This window comes from Manihot esculenta, chromosome 2 (genome assembly GCF_001659605.2).
Source record: "Manihot esculenta cultivar AM560-2 chromosome 2, M.esculenta_v8, whole genome shotgun sequence".
NCBI classification, from domain to species: domain Eukaryota; kingdom Viridiplantae; phylum Streptophyta; class Magnoliopsida; order Malpighiales; family Euphorbiaceae; genus Manihot; species Manihot esculenta.
Window position 1 is genome coordinate 38,337,897 of NC_035162.2, and position 15,498 is coordinate 38,353,394.

The 15,498-nt window shown below is 34.6% G+C and overlaps 1 protein-coding gene across 4 annotated transcripts in view; it reads left to right on the forward strand.

Moving 5' to 3' along the window:
* Positions 1-8,814: 8,814 nt before the first annotated feature.
* LOC110609358 (zinc finger CCCH domain-containing protein 16) overlaps positions 8,815-15,498 on the forward strand; it is a 29,400-nt gene continuing 22,716 nt past the window's right edge. Inside the window, exons 1-2 of one of the 4 annotated variants that reach the window (XM_021748884.2) lie at positions 8,815-9,009; positions 15,155-15,297. In XM_021748884.2, coding sequence (XP_021604576.1) covers positions 15,254-15,297 — 44 coding nt within the window. In that variant the 5' untranslated portion in view covers positions 8,815-9,009; positions 15,155-15,253. Of the gene's footprint in view, positions 9,010-12,125; positions 12,149-15,154; positions 15,298-15,498 lie in introns of those variants that run through there. The other 3 variants (XM_021748885.2, XM_043952517.1, XM_021748886.2) reach the window with 3 other exon arrangements.

Consider the following 15,498-nt stretch of genomic DNA (forward strand, 5'->3'; position numbering starts at 1 on the left):
AAGGTGGCGCACGGATGGGGTTATGCAGAGGGAAAGATATGTTGTCCAATCTTTCCTTTTTAGCCGGAGCCTTCGTTTGAATTTCAAATCTTGAATACTGAATGCAAGAGAGGCAAGTGCGTCTTCTTGAAATCTTGCTGCCTAAATAGGAAGATCTGACTGCTGAAGTGTCTGCACATATTTAAATAAGGAAAGAAAGATCTGTAATTTGAATTTCAAATAATCTTCTGAATGTGCTTTCCTTATTTGTTTTTGCTTCTGCACTTTCCTTATTTGAAAACTTTCCTTTTCTGAAAACTTTCCTTATTTGAAAACTTTCCTTATTTGGCACTTTCCATATTTGGCACTTTTTGGCAGTTTTAAGAGCATTTTCACCAAATTGTCTCTTTACACCTAATATCTGCAAAATAAGATCAAAATCATAAAATTAGGCAAAAAAGATGTAAATAAACATCAATAATATCATGATAAAATGGTCTAAAATATGCTCTATCAAATACCCCCACACCTAACCTTTTGCTTGTCCTCAAGCAAATAAACATAGTCAAACAGGCTTTCTTTGCTACTTGATCCTTATTTCCACTTAAGCTCTTACTCTAGATACCTATTTTGAATCATTGCAGTGAAAAATATATGCATCAAGGTTACTTACCTTCTTTCTTTGACTCCCTTTACTTACCATGGCTAGGATTTATTTTCCTCAAGAGAGATTACACATGCACATGTTCTTGTTCAGTTAAGACTTTTTCTAGCTTTCAGAGTGACTTGCCCTTACCTTGAAGTACTTCAGCTTTTTTTTTTTTTGCACTTTAATCTTGCTTGAAAAAGTCACCAACCTTTTGATGTGAAGGTACATATTGGTGATACCCACCCCCAGTTACTCAGTTGGTCACCTTTCCAAGTGGCTACTAGCTCTGTTCATAGTCTTTCAACCATTGGAACAGTTTTCAATTTATGCTCATGAAGTCTTTGCTATTGCCGAATTCCTTTAATCAATGCATTGGGCAAATCAACACCAATTGCTAAAATAAGTCATGTTAAGTTCATTCACACAACTTTCAATTCATTCTCTCTAATGAGTGTCATCAATATATTTTTCACCATGGCAAGCTCAAAGATTCAATTCAAAAGGCACTTCTCAAATATGAATACAACTCACTACAATTGATTCAATTTAAGTTTAAAGAGTCATCATATCAATAGGATCATGGAAAGAAAGTTCATTCAACATAGTCTATTAGTTTGAGTAGAGCAATAAAAAAGAAGAAGACTGTGGTTGTGTGTGTTATTGAAAGCAAAAAGGAAAAATTTAAAAAAAAATTACACTGAAAATGAAAACAAAAATTCAAACTGAAAATCAAAGCAAAAATAAACAAAAATAAAGATTCAGAAGTATGCACCCCCACACCTAAATCATACATTGTCCTCAATGTATTGGAAAAATTAAAATGCAAAAGAAAACTGAGTACTCCCCTGGGTGTGGTGTGCATGGTGCGATCCACTTGATCAAGGCTTCAAGTAATTGAGGAAGGGAAAAGGGTCCCAACTGAATTGAGTGAAAAGTGTAGCACTCCTTTTGATTTGGTCATTACCCATCCTATTTTTTTCATGTACTCATGAAGTAACACGATTAGCTTCTCCTCCTTCAGATGATGTGTGCCTCTAGCCCTTATGTTTGCATTTTTTAGCACTTCCAACTTCAATTCATATTTCTCCATAGCTAGCTGCAATTTAGTACTGAATTCAGGCAAAACAAACTCTACCTTATCCGGAGGTTTGGAAGGCATTGATTTGCATGGTCCTTTGGTTTAGGTGCTTGGAATATCATTTGTTCCTTGTGAGCATGGGCTGTTTGCGTTGGATCCATGGCTTCAGTTGCCTCCTTCTGCGCATGATTGGTCTGCAGTAGAAGGCCGAAAGGAGTTTCATGCGATGGAAGCTGAATAGGTGCGATGGGAAGTGTTGCAGGACTATCCTGCACAAGGCCTGTCTAAAATGGGAGAATGGTGGGATTGTCCTGCGATGGAAGCTGAAGAGATTCGGTTTGGATTTCCTCTGTTTGTGTAAGGCTCTTCTGCGAACTCATCTGAAGAGGTACGATTGAGCTTTCTTCATTCTGCGCATGGCTGCAGTCCATCTGTTGGATGCAACAATCAGTTTCTTTCAGTTCTGGCTTTTTTTGGCTCTCTTCCCTATATAGATCATTATTCAGAATATCATCTTGATTCATATAAAAAACATCTTTTCTCAAATAATCAACGATATCTAAACTATCAACAGGTTCTGTTTGACCAGTTTGTTTGGACAAATAGTATTCTGGTTGTTTCTCTTCAGCAACTTGTTCTTGTACTTGCGAACTTTCATCATCTGTCTCATCATCTTGAAACTCTTCCTCTTTTCTTAACATGTTTGCATTTAATGAGGTGGTCATTTGTTCTATCTGCTGTTGGATGCTTTGCATAGAACTCGCTAATGTCTCCATCATCTTCTCAAGGTGCTGGTTGGTACTTAGAGGTGCTGGTTGGGCTTGATATCCTTGATAATTTTGGTAATTGTTAGCTCCAGTATAGCCATAGTTTGGATGGTCTCCCCAACCTGAATTATATGTGTTAAAGTAGGGATCATGTCTTGGCTGTTCATAGAATCCTCCAAATGCATGCACTGGTTGGTTATACTCATAAAGTGTAGGACATTGATCGGTTGGATGTCCCACATATGCACAAATCCCACATGGCCTAGGTGGCTGGGATGCTTGAACCTGTCGAGCTATTCCTATGGCAAAATCTTTCATAACAGATGTGAGTTGAGAATAGAGAACAAATGTACTTACCTCATCCATGATTCAGATTTGCGATGGTGACTTGATTTGATGAAAGGATAGGCAATCCGAATGGCGAAGAGAAGGTGAGATGTGTGATGGAGATGTTTCAGAAGAGATTTGCGATGGTGGCTTCTTCAGAGGTAGATTCGGTGGTGCTTTTTTCCTGATTTAGTCCTGAAAGAAAAACAAACAACTTAAATAAACTCTCCGGCAACAGGGCCAATTTTTGACTAGCGGTTGTCGAAACCGGTCAAAAATAACCTTTCCAGTTATTAACAATATTACTACTATAGATAGTGGTGAAAGGATCGAATCCACAGGGAATTGAGAACTTACCTATTTTCCTTATCAAGACCAAGAGAATTAACTGAAACAAAAATAAACTGAAAGAGAAGTAAACTGAAATGAGATAAACTGAAAGCAAATAAACTGAAAGTAAAATGGGGGGGTTTTGAGATTGATTCAATTTAACAACTACTGAAAGCAATTAAATAAGCGAATAATAAAATAAAAGGGAAATCAAATATGAGAAAACTCTAGTTGAAGAGTTGGATCCACTTCAGTTGTTGGGATTGATCATTGAAACTTATGTTCTTTTGATTGATTCAATAGATTAGTTATGGAGATGGAAGACGCTTCTCACCACCATGTCTCTCCTTAATCATAAACCAATTAGGGAACGTCCTCTAATTAATTACTAATCAACAAGTTGTCAAGGAACGTCCTTAGACCTCAGGCAACAAACAACTGTCAATTGCATTAAGAAATAGAGAGATCCAATCCTAGCTACCCAAACGCATGAGATGTTGCTAGATCATACAATTTCCTTAGTTTTTACACCAAGTGTTCTTATGTTTGAATAATCCAAGCAATTACGGACTTAAAATTATCCAAACTAACAATATATTACCTTGCAATCAAGAATCAAGTGGCCACATTGATCAAAATAACAAAGCAATAATGGAATCAAGCATGAAATTGTATGAATATTGAATAACCAAAAAACAAACAATGTATGTTCAGATCTCACAATCCATAAAACAACCAAAATTTCACCTAATCTTCAACTAGAATAAAAGGTTTCAGCCACTCATGACTGAAACAAAACCAAAAATAAAGAAAGGAAGAAGAAGAGATGGTGCCACTTACAATCCCGTAGGTGTGTCCAAAGAAGAGTAGAAAAAGCATGGGGAGGCTCCTTATGTGTCTTTTTATAGTTGAAAGTGTTGCCCTAGGTCCTTACTTGTTGCCCAAGAGGTGCTTGCTACCCAAGTTGTGTCTGAAAAGGAAAGAATCGCGTTGCAAGGTCTTCAGAAGGAAGGAGGCGCGCGGATGGCTCTTCAGAAGGAAGGTGGCGCGCGGATGGGGTTGTGCAGAGGGAAAGATATATTGTCCAATCTTTCCTTTTTAGGTGGAGCCTTCATTTGAATTTCAAATCTTGAATACTGAATGCAAGAGAGGCAAGTGCATCTTCTTGAAATCTTGCTGCCTAAATAGGAAGATCTGACTGCTGAAGTGTCTGCACATCTTTAAACAAGGAAAGAAAGATCTGTCATTTGAATTTCAAATAATTTGACTTTAGTTTCTTCATAACAAATGTACATTTATTTCTTATCTTTCCAACAAGATATAATTCATGCAAATCTGATCACCCTAGCTTAAGTTATGAATTTTTCTTTATAAGCTGCTCAATAAGATCTTAATCAGTCCAATATTGGTACTTGTTTATAGTATCACAAAACATATTAGATTCATATATTTTCATACAAATTCAAGCTTAAGTTTCCTCTATAAAGTTTTAGGTATACTTCTTAAGATTCATTTGGCACTGGTCTTAATAAATTTCATTGAGTACATAATTAGTTATGGTATAATCAATACACTCTGTTCCGGATGCACTATTACTGTGTCCAGTTTAGATTTAATAGCAATTTACATTATCTTAGCTATAGGTTCAGAATTTTATCAATTCAAGAAAGTTTAATCTCTTTGTCTCAGCTTTTATTTGGTATATTTTAGGTCTAATTTCAATAACTACATAATAAGTTATGAAGTTAGTAACACATGCTGCCCTGTTAAAACCAATCCTGCCAGGTTTGCACTTTTAACTCTCATGTTAGGTTTCTTTACTTTAAACCTTTCAAACACCATTTTAACTTTTATATAACATATTTATACTATCAAAGCAATAAAATTTACAGCAAGTAAAATCAATCTCTAACTTCACTTATCAATGAGAAAATCAAAGGAAAACAGAAAATCATACAAATATCAAACATTTCTTGAATTTCTCTTTCTTTTTCTCTTCTATTCTCTAGCTATCTCCTTTCTCTTTGATGTTCCGTCACCTAGGTCAATTTATATCTTAGAGAAGGATTGAATAAATTGTAAATTAAAATTTTATAATTCAAATTCATGCATGAAGAAATGAGAAGATATTATTTCCTACACATTTCTAAGCTCACCTTTGACTTTCAAGCTTGGTGCATATGGAACCCTAGACTTTTCTTCTTCAATTCTTTCAATATTTGGCTCTTTCTTTAGCTATTGATCTTAGGGTGAATTTTGATTAAAGAAAGAAGTTGATTTGGTGAGATTTTGGCTTGGATTTGATGGAAGCAAGACAAAACAAAATCTTGGTTTTTCAATTGTGTGAGCTACGGCAACAAGGTGGGTGGAGAAGACAACCCACTTTTTCACTTTGCTTTGTCATTTTTTTCATGCATAGTTAGGTGAGACATGGAGGGTTTAGGTGAAGAGGTGGAAAACATGAAGGATTAATATGAATTTTGTTTTTAAACTTTCCATATTCACACTTTAACCTACTAAACTCTTTACCATGTTTCAATTTAGTTTTTAAACTTTTAATAATCATAGATTGGCCTACTAAATTATGCTTTTAGCCTTTAGAAGTCCTTTTTACTTAAGTAAGCATGACAAATTTAAACAAGTATCTCAAGCAAGTACATCGAAAAACCCTAAACACCTCCCGAAAGTGACTCATTTGTCTACTTTATTTCTGGATATGTTTGTTTTTTTTATTTGAGTTTTCTATGATTCAGTTATTAGCAGTTTAGAGTTATGCTAGCACCTCCCCTAAGTAGCTCGGGGTAAGCTAACACCTCCCCTAAGTAGCTCGGGGTAAGCTAACACCTCCCCTAATGCCACTTGCTCTAGTAGTGAATTAACCTAACCCATACCTAATGGTGACACTACTCTAGCTATGAGTTTGAGGATGTTACATCATGAGTTTTTTAGCCATTTTAAGAGTAAAGTGACAGAAATGAAAAGTACTTTGAGTGAAAAGATAAATAGAAAGTTAAGTCAGATTTATCCCAAATAGACAAGAAGAGCTCAATAGAATCTCGGCAATGGAACCAAATAATGTGGCAGAAAATGAACTGAAGATGATTGGTCACTTTGCAAAAGAAAAAAAGTGAGGTGGTTGGCGCCTATGGATAGATACTTCGATACCCAAGTTAATAAATTATCAGAAAGGGAGAGTATAAGTAGATTGTTTGGACTTAAAAAAAGTGTGTGAGAATGCGTATTTTAAACTTCGTGTATACTTTACTTTTATACCGTAAGAAAATGAAAATAATTGGTGAATCTCCTAAAAATTTAACTGATACATGCTAGTGGATAAAGAGATTTCGCAATTATAGGCGTAATGAGGATCTACTCGATTCTATTCTTTAACAGTAACATATATGTCATGAAAGGTTTGACCAGTTCATAAAAGGGTGAGCCTTTTGTCATTTTGAGTACTGAATCGCATAATGACCGGATCTCTTTTTCTATGAGTGAGAATCGCATAATCGAGTGTTACGATTTATTAAGGTCTTCCCACACAACTCCATACAATAGTGACTCGCAGTTGTCGAAACCGGTCAAAAATAACCTTTCCGGTTATCAATAATAATAATACTGCAGATAGTGGCAAAGGATCGAATCCATAGAGAATTGAGAACTTATCTATTTTTCTTAACAAGACCAAGAGAATTAACTGAATGAGAAGCTAAAAGCAAGTAACTGAAAGCAGAACAAAAATAAAGTGCAGTAAAAGTAAAATGGGGGGTTTTAAGATTGATTGATTAACAAACTACTGAAAGCAATTAAATGAGCAGAATATGAAAATAAAAGAGAAATCAATATGAGAAAGGTCTAGTTGAAGAGATGGATCCACTTCGGTTGTTCGGATTGATAATTGAAACTTACGTTCTTTTGATTGATTCAATAGATTAGTTATGGAGATGGAAAACGTTTCTCACCACTATGTCTCTCCTTATGATTAAACCAATTAGGGAACGTCCTCTAATTAATTACTAATTAATAAATTGCCAAGGAACGTCCTTGGGCCTTAGGCATCAAACAATTGTTAATTGCATGAAGAAAGAGAGAGATCCAATCCTAACTACTCAAACACATGAGATGTTGCTAGATCATACAATTCCTTAGTTGTTACACCAAGTGTTCTTATATTTGAACAATTCAAGCAATTACAGACTTAAATTTATCCAAACTAACAATTAATTACCTTGCAATCAAGAATCAAGTGGCAAATTTAATCAAAATAACAAAGCAATAATAGATTTCAAGCATGAACTGTATGAATATTGAATAACCAAAAGACAAACAATGTGTGTTCAGATCTCACAATCCATAAAACAACCTTAGTTTCAACCAATCTTCAACTAGATTAAAAGGTTTCAACCACTCATGGCTGAACCAAAACCAAAAATAAAAGAAAAGAAGAAAGGTAGAAGAAGAAGATGAAGAGCAGTTGGAGCTGGATGAGCAGTTGGCGCAGAAGGTGTTGCAAAAATGTCGAGAGAGGATCGGCTGGCCTTTAAGGAGTCTTTAAATAGGTTTTAGATGCTGACCTTGTTGCCCTAGAGGTACTTGCTGCCCAAGTTGTGTTTGAAAAGGAAAGATTCGCATTCCAAAATTATTTAGAAGGAAAGAGGCGTACACTTGCTCTTCAGATGGAAGGTAGCGCGCGGTATGGACTGTAGAGGGAAGGTGGCGCGCAGTCATTGAATGCAGAAGGAAAAGTGAATCTGTCCAGTCTTTCCTTTTTAGGTGGAGCCTTCGTTTGAATTTTGAATGCTGAATGCAGAAGAGGCAAGTACGTCTTCATGAAATCTTGCTGCCTAAATAGGAAGATATGACTGCTGCAATGTGTGCACATATTTGAATAAGGAAAGAAAGATCTGCGATTTATATTTCAAATAATCTTCTAACTGAGCTTTCCTTATTTGCTTTTGCTTCTGCACTTTTCTTATTTGAAAACTTTCCTTATTTGACACTTTCCATATTTGACACTTTTTGGCAGTTTTAAGAGTTTTTTCTCCGGATTGTCTTTTTACACCTAATATCTACAAAACATGATTAAAATCACAAAATTAAATAAAAATGATGTAAATAAACATTAAGAACATAATGATAAAGTGGATTAAATATGCTCTATCAAATAGTAACAACTTATTGCATGCTTTAAATGAATATTGTATTATATTAATAACATTTAGTATAAATATTTAATGAAATAATTTAATATATCATATTAATATGTGATATTTTATATAATGAGAAATTATTTATAAAAAAATATTTATTCAATATAATATATTTAATATTATATATAATAAATATAAAATAAATTTATTTTCAATTTAAAATTTAAAATTAAAATTTTATATATTTTATTACTATAAAACTTTAAATACTTTATTATAAATTATTATTAATTTTCAATTTAAATTTAATTTTTTATTATAATTATAATAAATTAAAATATTTAACTTTATTATCCTAAATTTAAAACTATGATATACATATGAATTAATATAAATATTTATTTATTTTGTATCTAATAAGCCTTCTAACAATAATCTTTCACTTTAATCATCTAACATACAAAGCTTACATTTGTATTTTTTTTTTTTTTTCTGTTCCAATGGGCATAGTTATTATAATAATATTTTAACCTAAAAATCTCCCACCTGAATTCTTCTTCTCTCGCTCGCACGCTCCCTATTCCTCTCCTCTTTCTCGCTGGACACCTCTCCCTGTCTGTCGCTCTCACTGCTCCTATACCAACCTCCTCTGGCTGTCCGTCCGTCCGTTGTGCAGCCTTATCTCGTACTCCTCATCAGACCTTCGTCCGGCTGTACCAACACCTCCAGGTTTTATTTTTTATTTTTTTTCAGATTTCAATTTATTTGATTAGAGTTAGTGATTTAGGAATTGGTACCAACATCTTCAAACCTACGAAATAAATCATCCATGATAGGTTCTCCAAAATGGCTGGCCCAAATGGGTTCACCAACAGCTCTTATGTCAGTGGCAATTATAGCTGCTCTACATCTTTCGAAAGCTTCAATGTGTTGCTTGATTGTTTCACTTCAATTTGATATTACTTAGATTAATGCGAGGTAGCTGGGGCGCAGGCCAAAAATTGACTTATTTCTTTTATTTAGTGGAATTAGATTTTAGTTATTAAGAATATTTTCAAGTACTGAGTTGGTTAATATCAAGCTGTTCGTATATGGTACGATTCTTCTAGTAATGCTGCAATTATTCTAGATTAATCTGATCTGATGTTTTCTGGTTCTGGTCTGAGGTCCGATTTGGTTAAACCTTAGTAGTTATGTGATTTAAGTTGATGGCTTTTCTATTTTCTTTGTGTAATTTCCAGGTTCTTTTTCCATGTTCTTTCACTTAACTTCGTAATTAAGCTTGGTTTTTGTTTCTTGGGCTGATCTAGTGTAAGATTATGAAATGGCTTTATCTTTTATGCTTCTCCTTGCTTTGATTATTAATAAAACCTGAGAAGCATTGAAAGTACAAACAATCCATCCGGCTCTAGGGACAGGAGTGAGAGAGCCATCAACTATTCTAACCATATCCTTTTGTAGACACGGAAGGTAATTAAGGAAGTCTTTGGAGAAGTCCGTCATATAACTATTTGCTTTAGAATCAATAATCCATGGAGCAGTATCAAAGATACTTGCATCACCTCCATCAGTGCCTTTCTTATTTGCCATTTTAAAGGAAAATGGGGCCAGCAATACAAAGAGCAAGGAACACCACAAATGGGAGACAAAGTTACCATTAAAACAGCTCGAAAAAAAAAAAGGAGAACAAGGTGACAGAACTGGGCCGATCAGAGGCGTGACGTGCCAGAAAGAAGGCTGAAAAGGATTGCCATCGAACAAGGACATTGAAGAAAGGCTCACACACCGGCGCGTCGTTGCGTGAAATCATGCACGTGCTCGGAGCAAGGTTGCATCGTTGGGGATCGACCGGAAATTGGATGACTTTCCTTCGAGATGAAGACGGATGGTGTCGAACAACTCTCTTGATATAGTTGCCTAGAAGCTTGACCTATTAATTAATCCTAACTTTTTGTGAATGATTTAAAATCTATGCCAATTACGGATGCAAGACTCTGATATCATGAAGAATTTTGGAAGGAATTTTTAATTCTATTTCAATTAAATTGATTTTTATGAAATTTGAGTATTTATACATAAAGAATCAACCTAATTTAAGAATATTTACAATAAAAATAAAATTCTTATATTCAAGCCTAATTAGTTAGGAACCTTCTATTTTAGTCTTCTATGGTGGTCAACACTTAGTGTGTAGATATACATAATTTTAATTTTAAAAAGATTAGTTAAATGCATAATGAGTGCTGCACAATATAAAACATTTCAAAACATAGTAGACTTGTCACCGGTAGCCCTTCGGATATCTAATATGCATGATCATCACTAGAGCTTCTCAAGGCTTCCTCTTAAATATACATAATTCCGTGATGTTATGGGCGTAGAATGGTCTCGATCTAAACTTTCTTTTAACATTGAGGGGGTATAGATGGGCCATCCAAATCTTATTCCATCCATCACATTATGTACATATCGTAGAAGGGGGCTGATGGGTTATCCAATATCTACTATTCAATACTATTGATAAATACAATGCAACATATTTGTGATTTTAGATGCATACAACCTTATATATCATGGCAATTTCATGATGCATGAGTATGTTGATTGTTGAGTTCATTTATAATTTAAATGAAAAGGTAGTTTAGTTCTAATTATCTCTTGTATACTCAATGCATTCTTTGCTAGGAACTCTACAGTTGCCTCACTCTGGTAGCCTTCTTGATTCCCCAAGTCCAATTCTACAATTGACAAATTTAAATGAGAAACCAAATACAATTTTTAATATTACTAAAAACAATTCTATAACCACCTGGTCCACACCAAGAAACTCCTAAAAAATCACAGAAAGCACACAATAGAAACATTGAAAAAGGTAGGACATGACACTCTCAGTAGTATATTTAAGATTCTCATGCATCAAGATTTAAGGGTTCAAAGACTAGAGACTTACCTTTTGAATGATTCACCAAAAGACAAATTGAAGGGGGGGAAGGAAATTTCACGAAACCAATGAACACTTGAAACAAGAGCTTGAATCTTCAAAAACAGGAGGAAACCGTTTTTAATCTTAAAGTGGATTGAGTTAACAAAAACAAAGAGAAAGAAATGAGGAAATGGCTCACCATAGATGCAGAAATAAGAGAGTATGCTTCTCATTTCATCCAAGGTGGCATAAATACCCCTTGTTGTAAAAGGGACATTCAACGACTAAGGTGCTCACTTAGGCGAATGAATATCATTTTTATATTTAAACATTGCCCCTTAGACCATCAAATGTCATTTTTATATTTAGATATTTTTTTAAATAAAGCAAAATATTTTTGAAAAAGACCATTAATCCTTTTTATAGTCCCTAGCCTTGAGATCACAAATTTCATCATAGATTCCATCGGGATTTCAACACCAAAATTTAAACAGGTATTGTAATATTTAGGCTAGAGGATAGGCTACCCTTGAATTTTGATTAACATGGCAGATATTTTGTTAGGTTACCAAATTGATCGATAGATGCATAGTACCTATAAGGATTTGTCCATGGCGGGTCCAGGTCCCTCATCCCCGATGAACTTGGAAGCCCTATGGAAGTCTATTTGGAGGATGGAGCATGCTGAGGAACATTCTTCAAATTAATTTTTCCTTGCATCAGCGCATGTCTTGTACCAACCCTTCTTGTTGCTTCAGTGGAGAGCTAGAAACGCCAAACATCTTTTCTTTACTTTCAGTAGGGTAATTGCCATCTGTTTGCACCCTCCTTTTATGCCTGTGTTCATTCTGCATTCATCTTTCTTAACCAGTGATTTCCTTAACCAATGATGACGCCAAAGATTGCTGGACAAAATTCTGAAGCATGTTTCACATCATCAAGAAGGTACAATGCAACCTTAGCTTGTGGTGTTTGCATTATGTTAGATTTGGAAAGCCGTATTGCTCTTGTGTTTAGAAATCATCAGTAAACCTTTTCAGAGATCATCTCATAGCAGTTTTGATACAGGCCCTTGTTTGTGATCTAGTTAGGGGTCTTTGGAAAAGTGGGTCAGGTTTGGAAGAAGAAGAAGGGTGGTTCTTTCTTCTGCCTATGTTTGCAGACTTAGAGAGGATCTGAAATCTCTTGAGTGTAAAGTACTAAAAAACTAGAGAATTAATTTTTCCATTTTATTGAAAAGAAGGAGTATATATACAACTGAGTTTTAACTGTAACTCCTAAAAATACTGAAGCAACAAATATGAAAATATTCTCAAGCAACAAAAATAGAATCACAAATAAAATAAAAAGATTCCATAAAATCAGTAGCTAATAATTGACCAACAGACTTAGTCCACCAGCATTTTCTTCTTCAATCCGTGAGTGCATCTCTTGTAGACCAACTGCTGCTGGTTGCTATCATTACGCCCTCCCATTTTGACGTGCTTGTCCTCAAGCACTTGACCAGCCAGGTTACCAGACATGTTTTCATGAAATGGTTTGAGCAAGGAAACATGAAATACTGGATGAATATGAGCATCAGGAGGAAGATCTAACTTGTATGCCGACGTCCCAATGCGCTTGAGAACAGGGAATGGGCCATGATATTTTGGAAGCAACTTCTGATTTTTCCTAGCAGCAAGAGACTTTTGGCGATAAGGCTGAAGTTTTAGCAAAACCTTGTCTCCAACTTTGAACTGAACATCCCGACGACGAGCATCGTAGTAAGCTTTCATTGGTGGTCGTGGACAGATTCTCTAAACAAGCTCATTTTTTGCCTCTCTCTCACCCTTACATAGCAGTAAGTGTTGCCCGACTCTTCTTTGATTGTATTTTTAAGTTGCATGGGCTACCAGAAAGTATCGTAAGTGATCGTGATGTGACTTTTACAAGTAACTTCTGGACTGAGTTATTCACCTTATGTGGCACTAAACTTTCCTTTAGTTCGGCTTATCACCCTCAATCAGATGGTCAAACTGAGGTGGTTAACCGTACTATCGAAATGTATCTTCGATGTTTCACAAGTGATCGTCCTACCAAATGGATGGAATGGTTAGCTTGGGCTGAGTATTGCTATAATACAAGCTTCCATTCTTCATTGAAGGCTACTCCATTTGAGGTTGTGTGTGGCAGGCCGCCACCGCGATTGCTTTCGTATTCACCGGGAAGTACTCATTTGGATGAACTAGATATTGCTCTCCAATCTCGTGATGCATTACTTTCTTCTTTGCATAAAAACTTGTTCAGTGCTCAACAGAAAATGAAAGCTTACTACGATGCTCGTCATCGGGATGTTCAGTTCAAAGTTGGAGACAAGGTTTTGCTAAAACTTCAGCCTTATCGCCAAAAGTCTCTTGCTGCTAGGAAAAATCAGAAGTTGCTTCCAAAATATCATGGCCCATTCCCTGTTCTCAAGCGCATTGGGACGTCGGCATACAAGTTAGATCTTCCTCCGGATGCTCATATTCATCCAGTATACTAGAGAATTAATTTTTCCATTTTATTGAAAAGAAGGAGTATATATACAACTGAGTTTTAACTGTAACTCCTAAAAATACTGAAGCAACAAATATGAAAATATTCTCAAACAACAAAAATAGAATCACAAATAAAATAAAAAGATTCCATAAAATCAGTAGCTAATAATTGACCAATAGACTTAGTCAACCAGCATTTTCTTCTTCAATCCGTGAGTGTATCTCTTGTAGACCAACTGCTGCTGGTTGCTATCAAGTTTCTTTGCAAGAAGATTTTTAATCCTTCTTTATGAATACTCATTTGATCATAAGTTCCAAAGGTACATCCTTTGGCTCTGATTGGTTGGTCATGTTTCCTCCCTTGGGCTATTCTCTAAATTTTGATGCGACTACTGATTTAGCTCGCAATAGAGGGGTAGTGGGCATCATACCCCGTGATTAAGTTGGTAATGTTTTCAATTGGTTTTGCAAAGTTTACAATTCTATATTTGATTCCCATATATTATAATGTTTAGCCAACACCAAGGCCTTCAGTCAAGCATCCTAGAATGAGGCTCTCAAGTAGTTATACATGCTGTCTATGGTGGCCCTTCTACCATTAAGATCCAAAGAATCATTAAGGATATTAGAGAGCTTGCAAGGTCTTTTAATTCTGTCGCCTTCTGTCTTGGTAAGACAGTCTATAATCAACCTCTTCAGCCCATAGCTTAGCTTCCTGAGCCATTCAAGACATCTCTTTCCCTTAAAATCTGTTGGCTCAAAGAGGCTTTGTATTCAACTCGTTTTGCATGCTTAGTATCATGATTCTCAATCTTTCAACAAAAAAAAAAATTCTATAAAATAGTAAAAGAATATAAATAATACCTTATACTTTTTAAATTTCTTATATTATAATCTAGATCTAAATAAGTAATTTTTAAATTTCCATTAGATTCAATAAACATCACAAATGTGCTTTTAAATTTGATCCCAAATATTTTAAACAAACTATTATAAGGTCCTTAACATTTTATTATTATAAATTATTTATTCCTTTAACTAACGGAAATACTAGCAAAAGGACTAAATCATATCAATTAAAAATAGTAAGTGACATTTTAATTGAGTTTAAGAATTATAGAGATGAATTAATTAATTTTCTAAAACTTCAGGAACCTAATAATAATTTTTTCATAGTTTTGTATTTTTAAGTAATTTTTTATTCTATAAAATAGTATTTATATACAAATTTTATAGTTAAATAATTGTTTATTTTATGAAACATATTGTTTATGTTTTCTACTATTTTTCTGAAAGAAAATTTAAGGGAGCAGTAAATGATAGGAATCAATTCATGAATTGAAGTAAAATTTGAGTAGTAACTAATAAAAAAAGATTAAATTATTATTTAAATTTATAATAGTGACTAACTTGTATGTTTTGTTGTGTTTTTCAGGGATTGGCCATAATTCCCATATATATATATGCTGAAAACGGCGATTGAAACAGTGTTGACCATATAGAAAGAGTAGAAGGGAGATTGTCAGTGCTGAAGATGCCTCTCAAAAAGGAACTCTGCAGAAACTTTCAGCGTGGAAGGTCATTTTCTTCTTCTTATAGTTCACTTCATCTTGCTGTAATTCAATAGCTGCCTCCGTTTTGTTTTTTTTCAAAAAGATTTTAAGAGATTTGGGAAGAAAAGGATATGAGAAACAGTGAGAAAGTGCAAACTTTATAGTTTTAATCTCAATCTATGGATTTTGTACAAGCTTAATTTTCCTTGCTTTTGTTTTCTGTAAT